The sequence below is a fragment of the Leptinotarsa decemlineata genome, unplaced genomic scaffold, assembly GCF_025532065.1.
Source record: "Leptinotarsa decemlineata unplaced genomic scaffold, Ldec_3_MD MMD2_tig00026336_RagTag_RagTag, whole genome shotgun sequence".
Lineage (NCBI taxonomy): Eukaryota > Metazoa > Arthropoda > Insecta > Coleoptera > Chrysomelidae > Leptinotarsa > Leptinotarsa decemlineata.
Window position 1 is genome coordinate 11,479,910 of NW_027412692.1, and position 23,916 is coordinate 11,503,825.

A 23,916-nucleotide genomic window follows, 5' to 3' on the forward strand; every position below is an offset into this window, starting at 1 on the left:
AAGAAGTGAGGGATAGTATTGTGGATCCATTGACAGCACTCATTAATTTGAGCTTCGTGGAGGGAGTCTTCCCTGATATCTTCAAAATATCTAAGGTAATACCGATATTTAAAATAGGCGATAAAGACCTACCCGACAAGTATAGGCCTATTTCAATCATTCCAATTCTAGGAAAAATTATTGAAATGATTTTAAAAACTCGTTTAAATTCATTTTTTGACAAACAAAACACAATCCATGATTGTCAATTTGGCTTCCGTACTAATCGTTCCACAGTCCAAGCAGTAAGCAGGGTGGTTGAAAAGATAATTGAGGGTTTTGAGTCCTGTGAACTAACAGGTGTCACGCTGTGCGACCTCTCCAAGGCCTTTGACTGTGTTTCCCATCAGCTACTGTTAACAAAGCTAGAACACTATGGCGTGAGAGGAAGCCCACTTAACATTTTCAAATCTTACCTATCCAATAGACTGCAATGTGTTTCTGTCAATGGGGGTAACTCTGAAGAAGCAAGTGTCCAATACGGAGTACCACAGGGCTCCGTCTTAGGGCCACTATTGTTCACCATATATATCAATGACATATTTAACTTCCTCTTGCCAGATATGTGTATTGCTTTTGCGGACGACACTTCTCTGCTCAATTCACATCAGAGCTTCACTACACTCAAAACACACATGACAGCCACGAAATCTAGAGCAGAACTCTGGTTTAACACAAATCAACTGAAAATGAACAAAGATAAAACCCAAACCATCACATTCTCCTCTAACAAAAATCTTACCAATGGATCAACTGCCAAACTGTTGGGAATAACACTTGATGACGGTCTTACGGTCCAAACAATATTGTATGGATGTTCAATATGTCTATGTTTTCCAGTAAATGATATGACTTTACATTTACCTATATTCAGATATAGGTTATCAATTTCACACCAAGCCTGCACATTATCTATATCTTCCTGAAGTGTTATGCAATCATTCACATTTTGGATAGAATTCAGTATTTTCAGATCATCAGCAAAAAAAAGTTTCATAGAATTCATTTGTGTGCCTAAATCATTGATAAATATCAAAAACAACTTAGCAATTATTGTGTTTGATTTGTATCCGTTGTAACAAACTATTTGGTTACGGTTACGTTGATGGTGAAAGTATTAGAGACAAGTATTCTCTCGCGGAACTTCTAGTGTAGAATCAATCTAAAAACAAGCACGTGCTCCAACCATCATCAATGCAATACTTTTCTCGACGCTCGTTTCACCAACCAAGTTTCACCAATGAATTAAGGGTATTGCATTCCTGGTGATTGGGAAAAGTGTTAATTTTTTGATTCAACTCGAATCATGATTATCTTCCATCTGCGAACGAAATGAAAAATTCAATCTGCCGCAACTAGTTATGCAGTAACCACATTTTCCAAAAAGCAGTTCGGTCACGTCCCCAACAAACGAATGCAAATTTCTCACACGAGCAAAACCCGTTGACAATTATGAGAACCCTAATTTTTCATCATCCTCTCGCGCTGCGAATTCTATTCCATCATATCACAAAACAGATTTCCGTATTGAAAAGAGGGTGTGCATTTGTCGTGTACGGGCTCATGTTATGTGACAATGACAAGTTGGCTGGACAGATCCCCTTTGGACCACTTCAACAAATACGTTCGGCCGACGCAAATGCTTCCAATTGTTATTTATACTTATTTACGTCCTGCCGTATGCGTACATTTGGGTCGGTATTGATTTTGCGCTGAATGAATAAATGTCGGGATCGGGGACGATTGTTCGAGTATTAATGGTTTTGTATTTACATGATTATAGATTAGTTGAAGGGTGTAGGATTCTTCGAACGAATAGTACTCGTCATTTATGATTAATTTGAAATTGGAATATCCATGCAGAATTGATTTTATTCAACATAAACAAAAGATGATGGTATACCTATTAATGTTCGAAGAATTTTATAGTACACTCTCATATCACTACAATACAGCATTCAACTTGAAAACAATTGAAAATAGAAAAAAGCTAATTAAAATCAAATAAAGGAGTTACATAAAATGGTACGTGGAAATGTAAAATAGTTTTAAACTAATTCAAGATTGTGGTCAACATCGATAATAAGTCCTCTGGCTTGATGTAGCTAGATAATGTAGATAATGTAAAAAGGCACTATGAAACGCAGCATCCTTCTTTTACCAAGTTTACAGGCGAATTAAGAAAGCAAAAAATGTTATCTTTAAAACGGGAGCTTATTGGTCAGCAAGCTATGTTTACAAAACCCATTCAAGATTCAGAAACAGCTACAGAAGTTAGTTATGAAATTTCTCGAATGATAGCAAAGCGAAGTCGCCCCTTCAATGATGGCGATTTTGTAAAAGAATGCATAGTAATTGCCGCTAAGAAAATGTGTCCAGAAGCAGCAAAAAAGTTTGAGAAAATTCAACTGAATCGTATGACTATCCAAAGACGAATTATGTCTTTGTCAGGTAATATTGCGGAACAATAAATTGAAAAAACTAAGATCATTGAATTTTTTTCATTAGCGCTCGACGAATCCACTGATATTAGTTCCGCAGCTCAACTTCTCATATTCATACGAGGTGTTACTCAAGATTTTGAAGTCTTAGAAGAGTTATTCGGAATGTGTTCATTGAAAGGTCAAACCAAAGGAGTTGATATACTCAATTTACTTTTGGATGAGTGTTCAAAAACTGATTTGGACTTATCAAAATTATCGGGAGTTGCGACTGACGGTGCTCCTTCGATGATTGGTGTCAATTCCGGGCTAGTTACTATGCTGAAAAAGCATCTGCAAGGAAAAAACATAAACGCTGAAGATCTCATGCAGTTTCACTGCATTATACACCAAGAAACCCTCTGTTCTAAAAAAATTTAATTTAAAAATGTCATGAAAGTGGTAGTTTCGACTGTAAATATTCATAAAATCACGAGGACTCAATCACAGACAATTCAAACGATTTCTTGATGACATCGAAAGCGAATACGGAGATTTACTGTATTATACAGAAGTAAGGTGGCTAAGCCGTGGATTGACACTGGAACGATTTCTAAATTTAATAGAAGAAATTGGAATATTTCTGGCGGAAAAGCAAAGGGATGTCCCGGAACTTAAAAATCCTGATTGGTTGTGTGATTTGGCTTTTTTAGTTGACATTACAAATTATTTGAATGTCTTGAACACACGGCTTCAAGGCAAAAATCAACTGATATCTCAACTCTACGTTCATGTATCATCCTTTCGAAGCAAGCTGACACTTTTCAGATCACAATTGAATTCTGGAAATTACAATCATTTTCCGAATTATAAGAAAATAGCTGAAAAATTCAACAAAACTGCGATTAATTTCAGTTATGTAGAAAAGCTAGATATTTTGATTCAATCTTTTCAAGACAGATTTTCGGAGTTTAAAAAAGTGAAACCTCTGTTGGACATATTTAGCAATCCTTTCACGATTTCAGTTGACAATGCGCCAGAGTCAATGCAGTTAGAAATTATCGACATTCAAAACGATCAAGATTTACGCAAGAAATTCAACGAAGGAGACTTGCTGAACTTTTACCGCTGCATTTATAAAAATATGTACGAAAAGTTGCGCATAAACGCTCTGAAATGTGCCAGCTTATTTGGTTCTACCTATATACAGGCTGATTCACGGTGGATGGCACATTAGACGTTTCTGGTGAACCAGACAACGGATCACTTTGAAAATTTAATGGAGGGCATATTCGGACATTCTCTAGCCAACTAAAATATTTTCGACAATGCGGTGTTGCCGCTTCTATTAGAAAGCAGTAGCAACTTTGATTTTTCAAATGGAACACTCTGTATATAATATTATTTTTGGAATCTCCAACAATTGCCCGACAACTTTTCTTGATATTTTCCTATACCTATCTGTTACCGTTTTCGAAATAAAAATTAATTTCAATTTTTTTCTTCGAAAATCATGACTTCTAAAAATGCCGATATCTTTTAGTTAAGAAGTACTATGATATCGAAATTTGGTTTGGAGTTAGGTGATACTTGGACACTTCCCACACGTCAGCCTAATCTCCGTTACTTTAATACAGGGTGGTAAAAAAATACAGTTTTTTCGTTTGCTTGAAAAAGTTGCTGAAATTTGATTATTTTGAATGGAACACCCTGTATATTATTAAAAATTCGGAAAGCTGCTGAAATTTGCTTTCTTTCTATGTATATCATACCTATACCTAACTAGTCAAGTTTCGGACTTATGAACATTTATTTGTGAAAATGTCCCTTCAGAATGGTATTTCCATTCGGTATTTGGTAAGCAGGCCATGATTACTATTTGACAGTAGCGTTGTGACATTCTCCTAATAATATCGACATTTTCGTCACTTCAGAAGTTGCAAATACCTTCAAAACGATGGAACAAAACTATTCAAACGAAGTTCTTATGAATTTGTTTATTATTTTTGGACAGTGTGACAAAATTATCAGCAGAACATGTAGAAAGTTCAATGAAATGTATCCGAATCTACCACCAATGAACCTCAAGAAATTTATACGAATTCAGAACAATTTCAATATGTTTGGATGAACTTTAAAAAAGCATCAAGAAACTTGAAATTGGAAATATTGATATGAATAATTATAAAAAAGTAGAACAATCATGTGGAATATTTCAAAATATGTTCGAATCGCTGGCCGTTCACTTCCAAGCACTTTAAAATGCGGGTGTTGACTGCTTTCGTGGTGGCAGATCTGATTTCATTGGGATCCAAATCTTCAAATGTTTGGGCAATCCTTTCTAACAATTCATCTCTCGAACGCACGGGTATTTTGTAAACTTTTTCTTTAAACATTCCCCACAAATGAAAATCTAATGGATTAAGATCGGGTGATCTCGCTGGCCAATTCCATGGTCCCAAGCGCCTCATCCACCGATCGTCAAATAGTCTATCCAGTTCTGCGCTCACTTCTCTTGTGCAATGTGCAGGAGCTCCGTCTAGTTGATACCAACAGTTTCGATGATCTTCGAGTGGCAGATTATCCACGAAACTGTCTACAGTATTCTCCAAAATATTCAGGTAGCTTCTGGATGTTAATGACTCCTCCTATATCACGTACCTCAATTTGTTGTCCATCAACATGCAGAAGACATTAAAACTAAATTTTTCTTGAAATCCGGCTTCTTTTGTGACGTGAGGATTTTCACTGGACCAATTATGACGATTTTTTCTATTGAAAATCCCTTCTCTCGAAAATTTCGATTCATCAATCCAAATAATTTTATTTAAAAAAAGTGGATCTTCTTGAATGCGTGTCAACAACATTTCACAAAACTCTACTCTCTGTTGAGGATCTTGAGGCTTCATTGCTTGAATTTTGGTGAATTTATAATCATGCATTTTATGTCTTCGCAAGATTCTTTGAACCGATGAATATTTTATACCCAAATCTTCTTCAGCACTTCTTATCGATGACTCGGGAAATTCGTGAAAATATGCTAAGACATTAATCTGGTTGTCTTCGAAAGTTACGGGTCGAGGCAAGTTTCCTGGTGCTTTTAAAGTTGATCCAAATGCATTGAAATTGTTCTGAATTCGTATAAATTTCTTGAGGTTCATTGACGGTAGATTCGGATACATTTCATTGAACTTTCTACATGTTCTGCTGATAATTTTGTCACACTGTCCAAAAATAATAAACAAATTCATAAGAACTTCGTTTGAATAGTTTTGTTCCATCGTTTTGAAGGTATTTGCAACTTCTGAAGTGACGAAAATGTCGATATTATTAGGAGAATGTCACAACGCTACTCTCAAATAGTAATCATGGCCTGCTTACCAAATACCGAATGGAAATACCATTCTGAAGGGACATTTTCACAAATAAATGTTCATAAGTCCGAAACTTGACTAGTTAGGTATAGGTATGATATACATAGAAAGAAAGCAAATTTCAGCAGCTTTCCGAATTTTTAATAATATACAGGGTGTTCCATTTAAAATAATCAAATTTCAGCAACTTTTTCAAGCAAACGAAAAAACTGTATTTTTTTACCACCCTGTATTAAAGTAACGGAGATTAGGCTAACGTGTGGGAAGTGTCCAAGTATCACCTAACTCCAAACCAAATTTCGATATCATAGTACTTCTTAACTAAAAGATATCGGCATTTTTAGAAGTCATGATTTTCGAAGAAAAAAATTGAAATTAATTTTTATTTCGAAAACGGTAACAGATAGGTATAGGAAAATATCAAGAAAAGTTGTCGGGCAATTGTTGGAGATTCCAAAAATAATATTATATACAGAGTGTTCCATTTGAAAAATCAAAGTTGCTGCTGCTTTCTAATAGAAGCGGCAACACCGCATTGTCGAAAATATTTTAGTTGGCTAGAGAATGTCCGAATATGCCCTCCATTAAATTTTCAAAGTGATCCGTTGTCTGGTTCACCAGAAACGTCTAATGTGCCATCCACCGTGAATCAGCCTGTATGTGAACAAACTTTTTCAATACTTAATAATAATAAAACAAAAAATCGAAACCGCCTTGCAAATGAAAGTTTGGAAGCAGTTTTACGTGTTGCTACAAGTAAATTTGAGCCAAATATAAAAAAGATTGTAAGCACTATGCAGTGCCACGCTTCAGATTGATAAATTCTTTTTGAATTTTAATAAATTATTATCAATTCTTTATTGTCTTTAATTACCTATACTTCTGGCGGCCGGCCCGCCATCAGTTCATGATTTGCCTGAGTGGCCCCTAGTCTTCATAAGTCTGTGCAACCATGCTCTAACTATTAATGGGTCATTTTCAGGATTTTAGAATAACACCCTGTGCGATTCAATTGATCTTTCATTCAACTTCGTCAGCATTACGTGATAACCATTCGTTTGGCTTTCCCCAGTATTTTCCTCTTCAAATAAAAATATTTTCCGACGCACACGCACTTCAAATCTAAAATATTCTCCCGGTACGACTCCGTTTACCCCATTAACACTCACTTCTCGTAGTAATATTCAGAATTCTCTTTTTCACTGACTTTCGCACGTCTCGTCGCAAGACGAGTAGGGTCAAATCCAATAAAAATCCATGAAAGTCACTCCTCTCCCTTCGAGAGCCACTCCAGATCTCAAAATTTCAGCACAATCAGTTTTATTCGAACGAAAGCAGAACTTTCCTTTGGTAAACATCGGAGGATGTGCGGACTTTTTGTGTCGCCGTATCGTTATGCCGTGAAAAATGATGTTGAATTCCGGACTGGGGGTTGTTTATTGGGCAGCTAAGAGCGTCGCTATCTGCACTCAGCAATGCTATGATTTACTGCCAGATATAGACGCCACGCTGCGGTGCGCTGCCGGATACCAGCAGGAGATTTATGGTTCTACACTAAAATAAACCCCATTTTAATTATCAGAGGCATTAAAATTAAATAAAAATGCGCGACAGCGGTGCAGTTCGGCGCGTTGCTGTGTTTATCTCCGTTACGCGGTTTTCCTCTTGTTGCGGACTATCTTCGGTTCTACTAAATTCTCATTCGCCACCAGAACCCACATTAAATATGGAAAATACAACATGAAGGTGTATATACGAGGGTAGTCTGGAAAGTTTCCGGCCTCAACATTAAGATGGCAGCACTCGTAAATGAAAGCAAATGAATTTCGTTGCTAGTCTGTTGACAGTTACTCACCAACGTTCCAGCCATTTTGGACGCATAATATTAGGAAATATTGGTTTTTGCATCGCCCCACTGTTTTATAAGAAGTTAGGTGTCCACTTTCTGCAAAAATTATATAACAACACAATCTTTGAACCCTAATTTTTCTCTTTGGGGGTGGAAATTCCTGATTTCCTTTCTTGGTCCTTATTTACGCTATACAAAAAACCTACCTGCATGATTCAAGATTCTAGGTTCAGTAGCTTCGGCTGTCCATTATATAGGGTGTTAATTAAGTATGTACCATAAATGTAACACAATTCTTTAGGTAATTTCAAGATGAAATGTTCATATAAGCATGGGTCCGCAAATCCTTCGTTCTCAAGATACAGGGTGTTGAAATGAAAATTAAAAAAAAAGTTTTTCGTAAATATCTTGAATATCCTTTACCTAATTTTGTTGTGATTTGGCAATGGTATTTATAACATTAAGGAGCTAATGTAGCCCGAACGTGATTCAATTTATTGAGTCCAGTGGCGTCTCGAGCGGGATTTGAACGAATATTTTTGACTTAAACATGTACGCCACTGACTTTTGTGCAATTTTTATTATTTATTTGGATTAAGCAATTAGAAATACGACTTTACTGAAACTGGATTACAGATTATTTCGAAATCAAAAGGTTTTTTCCTTCCTTTGGAAGATTCCCACATGTTTTTATGAAGATGGGAAGTAGAAAGCCAAAATCTTTTTTTTTCCAAAAGATTATAACAGTTCGGCAAATCGCTATTCTTCCACCCAACCACGTTTAAAAAAAAGAAACATTACAAAAAATATATGGCAATTTCAGGACAACAGTGAAATGAAATACAAATGTTTGTATTTGGATCACTGTTGACTCAGCAATTCAGTTTTAAGTTTATTTTTGAATAGCGATAGTGATGAATTTTTCAAAGATTCACTGAATACGGCATGATACGTGAAAGATCGTTCATAGGTAGTGCTGTTTTGATTCGAAATGTCAAAATCATTGTTAAATCTAAGGGTTGTTGTTTTTTTATCAGTTTATGAATGCTTTTTTAACCAATTCAATCGATTGATTGAAGGGGTCGCATTATCTCTTCAATTCAAGCTGAATATCAGTCTATTGCAGGCTTTCTGTACTTTCTTATATCTTGAAATTATGGAATCAATACAAGGAACACTTCGTGTCATATTTTCAACAACAAAGGTCAAGTGGGAAGCCCTGTATATTATGAAAATCCTGTTACTTCTTCCGAATCTACTTAATTGTGATACAAATACAATTTGCCTTCAGGGAAAAATTCGTTTATCAAAGCCTTCCAAATAAAAACGTTGAAGATGGAACAACTACTATTCGTATTTTTGGGAATAATTGACATATTGAAATGAACAATAATTTTGGAATAGATATACTGATATGCCATCGTCATAGTAACCGATAACAGCTGTTGGTGTCGTTGTTTGGATTTCACTAATGGTATGTAATTATCGATTTCAATTCAGTTTCCTGTCCGTATTCGTCAGTGTCAAGTGTGACAGTAATAGAGTAGACTGGTTATTAGTTAGCAATCATGAGTATCAGAGTGATGTTGACATTGAAACCTTTTGAATTCACAATATATCCTTTTTTGTTTCTTGAAAACAATAAAATTCAATTCTATAACCAACTCACTTCTATTCAGTCAAAACATTAGTGCCGATAACGCATTACTACGGTCATTTTTTTCAAACCAATAAAAAGATGAGAAAATTGAAGGCTAGTACACCAAAATACAGTTTTATAGTGATTAGTTCTTTCAAATCGATGAAATGATGGAAAAATTGAAAACCAGAGGTTTACAGCGATAAAACACTTCCAGCCAACAGCGATAGATGTCATTATTCTTCAATCATAGGTGACCCCCAAGGCCTAGTTGAACATCATTCTCACAATTTCAATCACTGCCATTGAGAATACATTTCAGCATATCTTCTAGATGATCCAATGAAATTTCTTTATATGAAAGATTATATCTTTTTTTCGATGAGGAATCACCTCCTCAAATGATTTACACTTATTCAGTTACACCCTGTATATGGGAGAAAAAATCTTCAATATCATGAATTGGATTTACAAGAAGTGATTTTTTTCAATAGTGTTCCATTTTTTTTGTGGTGAATGTCTCCCGGCATAAGTTTATATAGTCTAATTGGAAGAGAGTCAGTCTGATTCATTGTTTTAGTGTAGTTCACTAGAGCTACAAAAACATATGACAGTGGAGGAGACAAATTTCCTGAAACAAGCTAATATATATCAAATATATGCTCTGATGCTATGATTGCTCTGCTGGCAGCGGCTGAATAAATCGTAGGCACCAATTTTTTACGAACCTGCATATTATTTCCATAATTTTGAGTTAATTTTTTAGGTCTATTGATTTTATGTTGGGATCACTTTTCCACAATTATATCATAAACATTCCATTTGAACCAATTACTATTTGATTCGAAATTAATCCTAACTTTGAGTTGATTTTGTTGAGTCTATTTATTTTATTTCTAGATCACTTTTCCACAATTATATCATGAACATTCCATTTGAACCAATTACTATTTAATTCGAAATGACTGTTAAGAGAATTTTCCTTTCGAAAACTGCACTCAGTTTCATAGCTCTCATGCACCCATCTGCTCTCATGCAACGCCTTTAATTCCGGCCTTTCTAATTACTGAACCAACATCGGGTAAGTGGATTTTCAGAAGGCAGGAACGTTGAACAGCATATTCGTTGAAGTGCAATATGAGGCAACCGGTAAGTCCATTACTGAGCCCACAAACACAACCACCTCAAACTAAAGTATCCGAATGAGTTCGAGATAAAACTTGTACATGACATATTTTGTTCTCCAATTCTTTTTGTCGAAAATGAAAAGAATAAAGGAAACAAAGGAAAAAATCAAATGAGTGCTCGAAATGTGGAAAGTCTGCAGTAAATGATCCACTTGAAACTATTTCGTATTTTTTTCTTATTAGTCAGTAGACTATGCTTGGAGACTGGCAGTAAACAAATCTGAAGATATGAACGTTTAAAGTTCATTTCTTAAGATTTAATTCGTATTTTCTTTAACTGATAATACTATTGCCCTTTCGAAAACAAAGACGATATTTAGTCGATAAAAATAGACAACAATTATCTATTTTGAAGGACAATTGAATTGTTCACACATTGGAAATATAACCAATAGTAATATGTGTGACTAATCATAAAAGAAGAAAATTCTAACATCTCAGGAAAATTAAAATTGAATCACCCTATAAATAGTACAGATGAATCACCCTGTACGAGTGTAACATTCCAGAGACTTGTCAAAAACATTCATGAAAGCGGTTAATTCAAAATTCCACACTTCTGTATCAAAATTAATCAGATTATATGTAAAAGGCAATCGATAAAAGTTGGTGATTATTGTCACTAGGAATAAAAGTGATATCTGATAAACACAATGAAAAGATACAACATAAACTGATTGTATATATTTTAAAATTATGAAAATTCAGGAATTTCAATTGAAAAATATTTTCTTGGATACGGGAATGATGAAATGATAGTGAGAAATTCATGTTGATAGAAATAAGTGAGGTTGGAAAAGTTTGTACGAAATTAAGAATGAGAGATTTGTTGTAAAACTGAAACAGATAGCAAAGATGTAGCAATGAAAATTGTATAGATAAAAAAATTAGAATTTCGAAGTAACAGAAATAAATTGTTGGTTGTTAGGAAAACTAGTTGATGTTCAATTATTAAATCAACAACAGGAAGAAGCTTGGGTAATAGGAAGATACTAGACGTATTAAAAGTTGTTCCCGTAATTTCGAGATATTTATTGAAAATACTTATTTGTATTGAAAGTATAACAAACTATAAGTGTTTACAGTTTTATGAAAAATACATACCTGGATAATTTTGGTATCTAGAGAGAATCCACAGAGGTATCCTCTATTTCTGCTATTCCCGCCGAGAAAAAACTTCCTGATCATCGCCACTCCACGAAGATATTTCTATTCCGATTATATTTGCAAATATAAAATAAAAAAGATCTTCAAATAAAAAATATTCTGGCCAACTCAAGAAAATATTTGATGAATTAACAGTCTTCACAGAACAATCGTGCACTGAAACAAAGAACAAAGGTTTTAAAAAAGGTGTAAAAATTCGCTCTGAACGGTTCGAGAGAAACATAAACCAATTTTTTTAGCATAAGTCGCGATTTCCTCAATATAAGTAGAGTTAGTTTTTGGTCGTTCTTGTTCGTATTATTTATATTTACAATTTCCAGTTCTATATTTATTAAACCATTTTTACAATTTACCCAGTGTCAGTCAATTTTCAAATGTCAAATGGTGAAACAATAGAATAAGGTAGATTTCACCTACTGAGTGAAATATGAAAGCTGCTACACTTGACCTCTACTATTGAAAATGCAATACTACTTGATGGTTTGATCTAGAAAGTAATACCACATTACTCTACTATACTTCACTAACTGATAAATCAGTATGCGGTTGTGAGTCTGAAACTAATTCCCAACTCACAATGAAAGATCTAATCCCAAAAAAGATACATATATAATCATAACAAAACCCTGTCAGCCTTGCATTGCGATTGTGCGACAAACATCCCCATAAATCAATCCTCCAGATATTTTATGACCCTGTTTTGACTCCTGTTTCTCAAGTGTTTCTTTTGTTACAGGCGCCTATATTCCCATAAAACATCTATCCCTAAGAAGTCTCCTGCCAGACACAGAACACTTCATGACGTACGAGGGCTCGACGACGCATCCCGGATGTTGGGAGACCACCGTTTGGATCATCCTTAATAAGCCCATTTATATTACCAAGCATGAGGTACATAACGTTCATTTGTCTTGTTCAAATAATCATTTCAATTCATAAAAACAATGGAAAAGTGGAAGACTGAGTAGCTTTTACAGAGTTGCAAAGAGATCAAATGCATTAGACCTGTTCAACACCAATTGAAACGAACATAAATCTTTGGTTATGACAAGTTATACCAACGTCAATATTTCTGAGACATTCTGAGACATTTCACATTAATCGTTATATTTGATTGGTGTGGATTTTATTATTCCTTCCATATAATTATAATGGTTCCCGAGTAGGCAGGACTGGATCCTCCAAAGAAAGAAAATATTAAGAGCAGATAGTTGTTGGTTCACAGATGGATCAAAAACATCTTCCGGTTTTGGTGCAGATGTTTTCAGTAGCAGACCCAGGGCAGAGATATCAAGCTGCCTAGGAACCTATGGAAGCTCTTGGCTCCTACCGAGTAACGTCTAAATTGGTAGCAAATTGCCAAAAACGACTCTCCTCGATACAAAGACTTAACAGATTGATAATAATAATATACTTTATTGTCATTAAGAATAAATCTTGTGGACAAAGCTTGTAAGAAGTATATACAAATGTAAGTATAGAAATATAAAATGTGAATATAAAAACACCTACAAAAAAGTCAGAACATACACTATAGTTCAATATCGAAATTTTGTCTCAACATGGTTGTGTACAGACTTGTTTGAAAATATTATCAACTGCTCGTTTCTGCTCGTTTCTGCAGTACTAATACAGACAGAAGTGCTCATGAATTGCATACTCCCCAAAACGGTATTCCATATTGTAGGTGGGATTCAACGAGAGCGTAATACATCGTTCTGGCAGTTTTGATTCCCAAATTTATTCAAGTTACTCTCACTGCATAACATCCAGAACAAATTTTACTTTCAAGTTGTTTAATATGCTCAATAAATTTGAGCTTGTTGTTAATGTGAATACCTACAAATTTAGATTGAGTCTTGTTTTCCTGATCACTAAGTTAACACCGAATGACAGGTCATCAAGAACACCTCCAAATGATAAAATGTTCGTTTTAGTGAAATTGAAGGATAGCAAATTAGCATCACACCACTCCTTGATTTTTTTTATATCAGTATATATTGCATTGTGTGAATCATTTGAGTTTTTGTTGTTCCACAATATCGTAGTGCCATCAGCGAAAAGAGTGAAATTTCCAGAAATGCTCAAATTTGCAATGTCATTGACATATAATATGAATAAGATGAGTCCCAAAACTGATCCTTGTGGAACACCACACAAAATTTCTCTTTTTTTTACTAAAAGTCTAAAAGTTCTTACCATTTGATTCCTTCATGAAAGGTAAGATTCAAACCATTTGAGCGTCATTTCTCTGCAGCCGTATTGGTGAGATTTTCTTAGCAAGATCTTATGATCAACGCAATCAAACTCCTTAGAAAGATCACAAAAGACCGCAGCTGCTACACTACCAGAATTAAACTTGGAATAAATATCATAAAGAAACGAAAAAATGGCATCATGTGTGTGTTTATTGTGTTGAAAACCAAACTGGCTCTCACTTAAAATATTGTGGTGTTGTAGGAAAATTGTCTCTGGTCTGGATTCTTGACCATACTGGCCTGGAATAGGCAATGAGGCTGCTGACTGCCTTGCAAAGGAGAGTGCTGCAAGCAGCTTCATCGTACCAGAACATATCATTGACATCGCTTCAGGTTTCACCAAACAAACATTGAACCACTCACCATACAAACTAATCGGCTTCTTAACGCAATTGCACCATAAGTGATCATTGGTCTGACACTGGCAGGGAGTAATACATCGAAAGTGTTCTGTAGGTGATCACTCGATTGGTTTCAGCAATTTTCTGCTACTAAACGAACTGAAGCAAGAATTTTCTCCGCTACATTCGAAGCCTTCTCATACTTGTCGGGTCAGACCTTGATTTGCAATATTTCTGTAACATACTGCTCTGTTCGAAAAACAAGGTGAATTTTCATTATTTAAAAAAATATCCATCTATTCATCAATTTCTTTTCATGGATCTCTTCAATCTTGGGGACAGGTAAAATTCGGTATTGTTTTTGGCCAAAATATCACGAACCAGCAGTGACGAGTGGGCAGACGCATAATCGTATTGAAAAAGCCATGAATTGGTTTTTCCACAATACCGAACATTTCCTTCGTATGGCTTCTCTCTAGCGGTGCATAAGCGCAAGACCAAGACCATACGGCCATATGGCAAGAACTCGTGATGCACCACGCCATGATTATCAAAGAGAACTGTAGGCATTTGTTTGATATTTGATCGAACTTTCCAGGCAAACGTGGTTATTTAGTGTGTCAAATTGGTAGAGATCAATTATTTTTTTGGTTTCAGATAGATATTCGATATTCATCCTTCCAACACTTCACATACCATTGATACATTTGCAGTAGATCAAAATTGTGATTGAAATAGATTTATATTTTGAATTTTATATGAATGACAATTTGAAATCAAGGAAATTTTGATTTTGTGCGATACATTAACGATGTTGTGACCAAAAGGCTGACGTAAAACGGTTTATAATTTTTCAGGTCCATATAAAAAACAAAAATTGTTCTGTTTGTTTTGAAAACGTATTGAAAAGCTATGAAAACTGTCTTACACAGCTTGGAAAGTGACAATCGAAAAGTGTTTTTTGTTCTTCAATATCTCCTTCAATAACGTCACAAAAAATTAAACAAAAACTTTTTTTCACTATTGGGTTGCAGCAATTGATAAGTGAACTCTTTATAACTATTCTCAAGCTATCGAGTAACTTAAACTCATCGTCAGAGGTACTAGAAAATACAAATTACAAATTTTTGATAATAGAATATAATATAAATGTAAATGTACAAATTTTCGTCTAATCTTCAACCTCAGATTCGTCACTGTTGCTACCGCTATCATCAAAGTGAATTATGATTGGTTCGATATTGTGTTCAATACGGTTGTCTACGTCCCACATTTTTTGCTCCTCTTTTAAAACATGCTGCATGCATTTCTTCCAGTCTTCTGCAGAAACAGTTCGAATAGCTTCTTGTAGGTGATGTTGCACGTCCACTAATTTAAATGTTCTGTTTTCTCGTGTCACATGTCCTTTTACTTGCGCCCAGATTAATTCTATTGGGTTTAATTCGCAGTGGTATGGTGGTAACCTTAAAACTGTAATTCCACGACTCAACGCCATTTCATCCACTGTGAATTTTTTATATTTGTCTGTGTGTAATTTTGTTAGCTGGAGTAGTTACGCCTTTAAACTATCTTTGTTATATTGGATGTTCTTATTAATTAACCATTCTTGGATTGCTGCTTTTTTCCATGATTGTTTCGGTAATGGTTCTAAATGTCGACTATGGTATGGGGCATTGTCCATGACGATGACAGACCCAGGTTCCACAAGTTGAATGATGCCTTCAAACCATTTTTCAAACACCTACGCATTCATCTCTTCATGATAGTCGCCTGTTTTCTTAGATTTAAATATTAATTCACCATTTGGTAAAAATCCACTGTCGCTTCCTATATGCGTAACTATCAGACGACTACCTTTTCCAGATGGCTGTTTCAACCCAACTGACAAACCTTCAATGAAGGCTTGTGGTGCACTTGTTACATTACCATCCTGCCATACTTTTTGACCGTATGTCCTTGGTTAACCCATGTCTCGTCCATGAAGCACAATTTTTTTTGAGCTTCCGAAATTCGTCAATTTTTCTTAAATAGTTTCTTCTCCATGCTATTATTTCTTGACGTTCAATGAGAATGCTTTTCCTGTCAACTTTTCCGTACGTAAATTTCATTTCGTGTACAAGTTTCCTAAAAGTTTCTTTACCCATATTTGGGACCAATTCATGATCGCTAAGTGCCTCCAGAACTGTTTGTAGTGTGGGCAGCTCATTTCTGAAAAACAAACTGTGAATAGTTCTGCGTATACTGGTTTTGGCTTCTTCATCAACTGTGATTTTTTTTCGTCCGCTACTAGTTTTTGGCTTTTGTACGTCCCCATGAATTTCTGCTTCTCTTAGTATTTTGTAAATCGATGATTTTGGTACACCGGTATAATCAGAGCACATATCAACTAATTTATCTTTTGTAATTGTGGAACTTAATGACGTAGAAATGCCCGGTTGGTTATTCGGAGGTACACACGTACAATTACAGCACATATGCACAAAGTCATCTTTTGGTGGCTGATGATCTCTTTCAAGACAGTGAAATACTCGCAGTACAATTTGTTTTTCTCTTACTGACCGAGACTCCGACCGTTTTACCTTTTTCGGCGTGGAAGGCCCGACCATGTCTCCCATTTTTTGAGTAGTTTGAGAACGGTGTAGAAATATAATTATGTAACGCTTAAACACTTATTAGCACTATTATTTTCACCAATTGTTATCACAACACGTCGATTGCTGACTAACTTAACTGTAAAACGTACAATTCACGCTGTATAATTCACAAACCAATGATACGCTCATGGCTGCAAGTACATTAGTGAGGACTGCAACGATGAGATGGAAGTTACGGTAAAGTGACAAAGACAGAAATATCGTTGCGTACAGCGTTGCCACTAGTTGTAATAAATATCTAACACTATACAGAAAATAATGAATTTTAACTGATCAGTAATCAGGAAATGTATAAGTATTACTCATTACAAGCTCATTACTGATTTTTGTCATAAATAATACGTTTTAATCGTACTAGTATTGTGTATTATCTATAATTTGCCACAACCTACAACTCTACTGCTTACTATATTTTGATTCTGCTATAAACTGGTAACGTAAAATTTAGATATGACAACGCGCTTTACTCTCAATCATTATTGGTTCCACTATAGATGAGGAAACAAAAATAAATCGCTTGGGGGTAGATCTGGTGAGTAAGGCGGATGGTCAAGCAGTTCTTGGTGAAACCATGGCAAATGTGGCCGTTTTTCCTAAAGTTCTGCTTGTCAAGTAATAGATAGATAGATAGATAGATAGCACTTTATTTCCAACAGGCATTCACCCAATTACAGGAAATGTACAAAGGTGTTGATGAAATTATATGCAAAACAGTATAATTAATTAAAAAACAAGAATGCTACAACTAAAAGAAAAATAAGTAGAAATTGTAACTCTCAACAGATGAACAACGAATTTTACCAGCTTTCATTTACCAGTGATACTATCTTCATGTTGAGGTCGCAAACTTTTCAAAACACCCTGGTAGTTATCGCGGCCCTATACAATTCTTATTCACTTTTAAACTTCACGTTCAAATTGAAAGTGAAACCGCCTTCCATCAATACGATACATAACTCCCAAAGACTGCTTTTCCTGAAAAACTTCATCGAATTCAGTCACCCTCCATTTCCATCAAAAGTTACCCACAAGAATTCCTGTTTCCACCTGAAAAATATTTCGGTTTCAGCTATACTCATTGCGGAAATTAATGCAAGGATCTGAGGAGGCGCCGAAGGCTCCCCTGGGAAATAACGCCCGTCCCGTTCAACCCCTACACCAAAGAACTATTCGGACAAATATTAACTTCAGAAACTCCGAGGTGAGTACTTTTCTTCCTACTACTTTTATTACTTCAGGTAAATTGTCATGTGGAATGGGCGCACTCTGTGAAACTACGGCCGTATTTTCTCGTTGCTCATATTTCCCTGGCCTCTATTCAAATGAGATTGGGTTCGGTTGATTTTATTTTCCGACTGGTATACAGGGCCATTTTTTCAGCAGATTCCACTATTGCTATCTGGGAAACGATAAGACTTACAAGGTCGGTTGGATCTGACAAAAGTTTTCAATTTTGGAGAACTAGAATATCCTCTTTTTAGATCAAGAATATCGGTGATTGTTTTCGAAATATTCGCCAAAAACTAGGGTTGTTGAATTTATTTTGTTTTTCCACTCTAGCGCCACCATATCATATTTGTTATGATCTTATATAAACTAGTTTGGAATGCGACGTTTCGATCATTAAATTCCATCATCAACTGGATAACTTGAGATGAAGCCTTCAATTCATTCATAACATTACGAGTTTATGTCATGGATGAGTTGAATTTATTCATGTCACACGATGACAGTACATGGTGACATTTATTGGCTCATTTCATTCTATCTGGGCCATGCGAACCTTGTTTGAATAGGAGAGAGTATTGTTTTTGAAGAGATTAGAGCAAAATATCCAATGTGGCATGAGCTGTGTCTCACTTAGGCCGTGCTATTGACACAACATGTCGTTGATGTCCTGATCATTCAATTTATACCAAAATAAATCGATAATCATCGACCCATAGTTAAAGTGACCAAACGTCCTGTTTTAAACGGGACTGTCCCTTTATTCGACCATCTGTCCCGTGGTCCCCAAATAATGATCTGGGACGTAAAATAGTCCCGTTTTCTTAAATCATCTCTAAAAAAACCGTTGCTAGATATCTCCACAAAAAATTATAGACTGGAATAATACAAAAAAGTTCACACAGAAACTCGTTGGCTGGAAGTATTCAAAACCTTTCGTACCAACAATCTGCAACATGAAAATTTTTGTATTTTATGTCTACCTGTTACAAATGCTCCAGTAGAGAAAATATTTCCTTTTATGAATAATTTGTGGACGTCTGAATAAAATCACTTGTGGTTTTCAGTTCTGAAGGCGATGTTGATAACGAAGATCAATATAAACAAAACATGTCAAGAATTTCACTCTTATTTAAAATCATCACCATCTTTATTGGAAGAACAGTATTTTCATCGCCCTCGGATGGAAATAAACTGAACTTCGCCTTTCAGTTTCCTGTAATAAAAAATATTGTATTGAACTGTTAATTACCTAATATTGGAAATAATAAAGACGAATTATTATTATTATTAAATGGTGCTTTAATGAGTCCATACAGTATGGAGTATGGTCCATACTGTATGGAGTATGGTCCATACTGTATGGACCATACATACATACATACATAGGTATGTTATATATGGACGTATATACATACATACATAGGTATGTTATATATGGACGTCCCGTTTTGAGTTGAAAAAAAAATGGTCAGTCTACCCATAGTGCTCGCCGCTGACAGTGATGGCCTGACCATACAGTATGGAGTATGGTCCATACTGTATGGACCATACATACATACATACATAGGTATGTTATATATGGACGTCCCGTTTTGAGTTGAAAAAAAATGGTCAGTTCACCCATAGTGCTCGCCGCTGACAGTGATGGCCTGGCCATACAGTATGGAGTATGGTCCATACTGTATGGACCGTTTTGAGTTGAAAAAAATGGTCAGTCTACCCATAGTGCTTGCCGCTGACAGTGATGGCCTGACCATACAGTATGGACCATACATAGGTATGTTATATATGGACGTCCCGTTTTGAGTTGACAAAAAAATGGTCAGTCTACCCATAGTGCTCGCCGCTGACAGTGATGGCCTGACCATATAGTATGGAGTATGGTCCATACTGTATGGACCATACATACATACATAGGTATGTTATATATGGACGTCCCGTTTTGAGTTGAAAAAAATTGGTTAGTTTACCCATAGTGCTCGCCGCTGACAGTGATGGCCTGGCCATACAGTATGGAGTATGGTCCATACTGTATGGACCATACATACATACATACATAGGTATGTTATGTATGGACGTCCCGTTTTGAGTTCAAAAAAATTGGTTAGTTTACCCATAGTGCTCGCCGCTGACAGTGATGGCGTGGCCATACAGTATGGAGTATGGTCCATACTGTATGGACCATACATACATACATACATAGGTATGTTATATATGGACGTCCCGTTTTGAGTTGAAAAAAATTGGTTAGTTTACCCATAGTGCTCGCCGCTGACAGTGATGGCCTGGCCATACAGTATGGAGTATGGTCCATACTGTATGGACCATACATACATACATACATAGGTATGTTATATATGGACGTCCCATTTTGAGTTGAAAAAAAAAATGGCCAGTTCACCCATAGTGCTCGCCGCTGACAGTGATGGCCTGGCCATACAGTATGGAGTATGGTTCATACTGTATGGACCATACATACATACATAGGTATGTTATATATGGACGTCCCGTTTTGAGTTGAAAAAAAAAGGTCAGTCTACCCATAGTGCTCGCCGCTGACAGTGATGGCCTGACCATACAGTATGGAGTATGGTCCATACTGTATGGACCATACATACATACATACATACATAGGTATGTTATATATGGACGTCCCGTTTTGAGTTGAAAAAAATTGGTTAGTTTACCCATAGTGCTCGCCGCTGACAGTGATGGCGTGGCCATACAGTATGGAGTATGGTCCATACTGTATGGACCATACATACATACATAGGTATGTTATATATGGACGTCCCGTTTTGAGTTGAAAAAAAAATGGTCAGTTTACCCATAGTGCTCGCCGCTGACAGTGATGGCCTGGCCATACAGTATGGAGTATGGTCCATACTGTATGGACCATACATACATACATAGGTATGTTATATATGGACGTCCCGTTTTGAGTTGAAAAAAATGGTCAGTCTACCCATAGTGCTCGCCGCTGACAGTGATGGCCTGGCCATACAGTATGGAGTTTGGTCCATACTGTATGGACCATACATACATACATAGGTATGTTATATATGGACGTCCCGTTTTGAGTTGAAAAAAATTGGTTAGTTTACCCATAGTGCTTGCGGCTGGCAGTGATGGCATGGCCAACTTCGTTCTCAAATAAATATGGACCGATTACGCCGCCAGCCCAAAATCCACACCAAACAGTGACTTTTTCGCTGTTGAATATAATCTTGACCTTTCGCTATTGGCCGGAAACAGGCGTGTAATCGAAAATTTCAATGAATACGTCAATTTTTATCTCTAGAGTTCTAATTGTGATATGAAAATCATACCCGAATTTTCACCCCTCCGCAGTCAGCAACTAACCCCCTTATTTTTTTCAATAGCATGGGGGGTCGAGTAATACATCATTTGAAAGATATTTTGTCTCTCTATTACTTCTGTAATATTTCTCGAAATTGGTTCATTCGTTATTGAGAAATTAAATGTTGAACGTTTTATTTAAAAAAAAATATTTAAGAAAAGATTCGCTATCGCTCTTTTTATTGAGGAAATCAACAAAAGTGATATCATTGGCAACACAATCAACGGATGAAGTGTTCAAAATTGTATGTCTTTTTCTCGTCCTTAAAAGTGTCGCATCCCTTACCGAGTTAATTTTCTCCCACCATTCATAATCCATTTATTGTATTCCAGACATTCTTTCACGCTATGCGTTAACATCTCGGTTAACATTTAAAGGTTTTCTTTCGAGCACAAATGGAATTTAGCAGTTTCTACCTAAATAAGTGCCGATTTGAAAAGTCAATTGCCTATTTCCCTTCTTCGAGGAATGCTTGAATGACCTCGTGTTCCAATGACATTAACCGAATGCTCCTCGCTGTCGGCAAGGAATCAGCTCTCAACCAAACTCTGCGCCAGAATCAGGGGCGTAACGGGCTGACAATGTTTTCCACCTTCCGGCGAATTCCTTTTTCCACCACGTTTTCGTTTATTATTCCTAGTGGAAAACGAACGAAGAGAATATATTTGAAATACAGTATGGAAAAGCTTGAGAAAGTTACTGTATAGCAAAACACGTGTTTGCAATTTTCATGTTCCGATCCGACCTGAGAGTGCTTCAATTGGGTAATGTATTACCTGAAGAAATGATGTCATTTTAAAACTTTTGTAGAACTTTAAATTTTCAGAATGACACTTTAGCGAGAAGACCTACTCGTGTTCACTTAATGCAGCGACAGCCGAAACGGAGATGTGGAAAGTTCAACTTCTTCTTTGAGAACCTCGATAGTATACAAGAGAGGTTCCAGAAGTAATAATAATAATATCATGAAAAGAGAAATGAAAATTTCTATGTTTTTTACCACTTTTAAGTTGTTAAAAGTGATGAAAAACATAGAAATTTTCATTTCTCTTTTCATTATGATCTCCTACCACGTAGTAACGGCTACATCTATCAATATCAATAATAATATCGTTTATTATGCATAAAAATACATGTATACATAAAAGGCTATCTTACACCCTTCACCCTATCTTACACCCTTCGTGGTATTAGCCAGGAAAATAGTTGTTTTCTGATAGGCGTCAGTCCATTTAACCTACTGTGTAGGTGTATTCGAGACTGGCTTGAACGTTTGAAGTTCATTTCTTTAGAATTATAAATTTTAAACTTCGTGGAGCCCTTTCGATATATATACTTCATACGATCAACGATAAAAGTTCATAAAAATTTGATAATTTGTTAATTATGATTTTTTATAACTATTGCAAAATGAAATATCTAAAAATTGTTGATAATTTTTTTTTTCAATTGATATTTAGCTATGTCTGTTTTCACATTAAACAATGGCAGCTATTAACATAACATTAAATTGTTTTAAACAAATAGTGAAATTCAATATTTTTGAAAAATTTTTTTTGCTATTTTGTTGTTTAAAGATAATTATGATTTAAAAAAATATTGTCTTAATTTTGATTTTTAATTATTTAAAATCGATTTTTTTATATTTCGATTGTTTAAATAATTAGTTAAGAAATAATTTTGCATTTAAAAATCATAATTTACACTTTTAAATAGTTTGGCAGAAAGAGACATTTTTTTATATCATAAAATGACATTTCATGTTATAAAAAAATAATTTCTTTTGACAAACTCTCTTTAGCGGCAGCGCGCGCATGCCGTAACAGCCGCGCGGAACCCTATTTTCAACGTCAAATCAAAATTATAAATAATGGAGATAGAGTTTCGGGAGTCGAGACTTTTTTATCGGAAATTTCCTCCTCTTTAACAACCTCTTTTCACAATTGCTCAAATATCAATATTTTTTTGAGTTATTAACGAAAAAACTAAATACCATTTTTTTCAAATCTTATTTTGTTAATAACAATTGCAGTTTTTTACCTGCACCAAAATCCTTCAAAAACATTTTTCTAGAGGTGCTTCCGAATCGAATGAGCTACCGCTCATATTTTTAGGACCTTTATCTCTATTTTTCATGTTTTTGAAATTGTTTATCAGACTAAATATAAAAATGCGAACTGTCACTGCAAAGTTTTTTCCAACTTCACCTTATACAGTCTTTGTTATTGTTACTGTTATTGATTGAAAAATGATATTTCAGTTCTTGATAATGAATAAGTGGTACGCTTATTTATATTGAATAACTAGGGGCATTTCAATCGCTGCTGTAACTACGAACTTTTTCCTTTTTTTCTTCTGATTTGCAAATCCATCAGTTTTTTTTCCATTCTCTGTGAG

At 35.4% G+C, this 23,916-nt stretch overlaps 1 protein-coding gene across 1 annotated transcript in view; it reads left to right on the top strand.

Moving 5' to 3' along the window:
- Positions 1-23,916, top strand: part of CARPA (Carbonic anhydrase-related protein A) — a 416,626-nt gene that overhangs the window by 352,971 nt on the left and 39,739 nt on the right. Inside the window, exons 7-8 of the mRNA XM_074183227.1 lie at positions 12,412-12,566; positions 17,998-18,129. Coding sequence (XP_074039328.1) covers positions 12,412-12,566; positions 17,998-18,129 — 287 coding nt within the window. The remainder of the gene's footprint in view (positions 1-12,411; positions 12,567-17,997; positions 18,130-23,916) is intronic.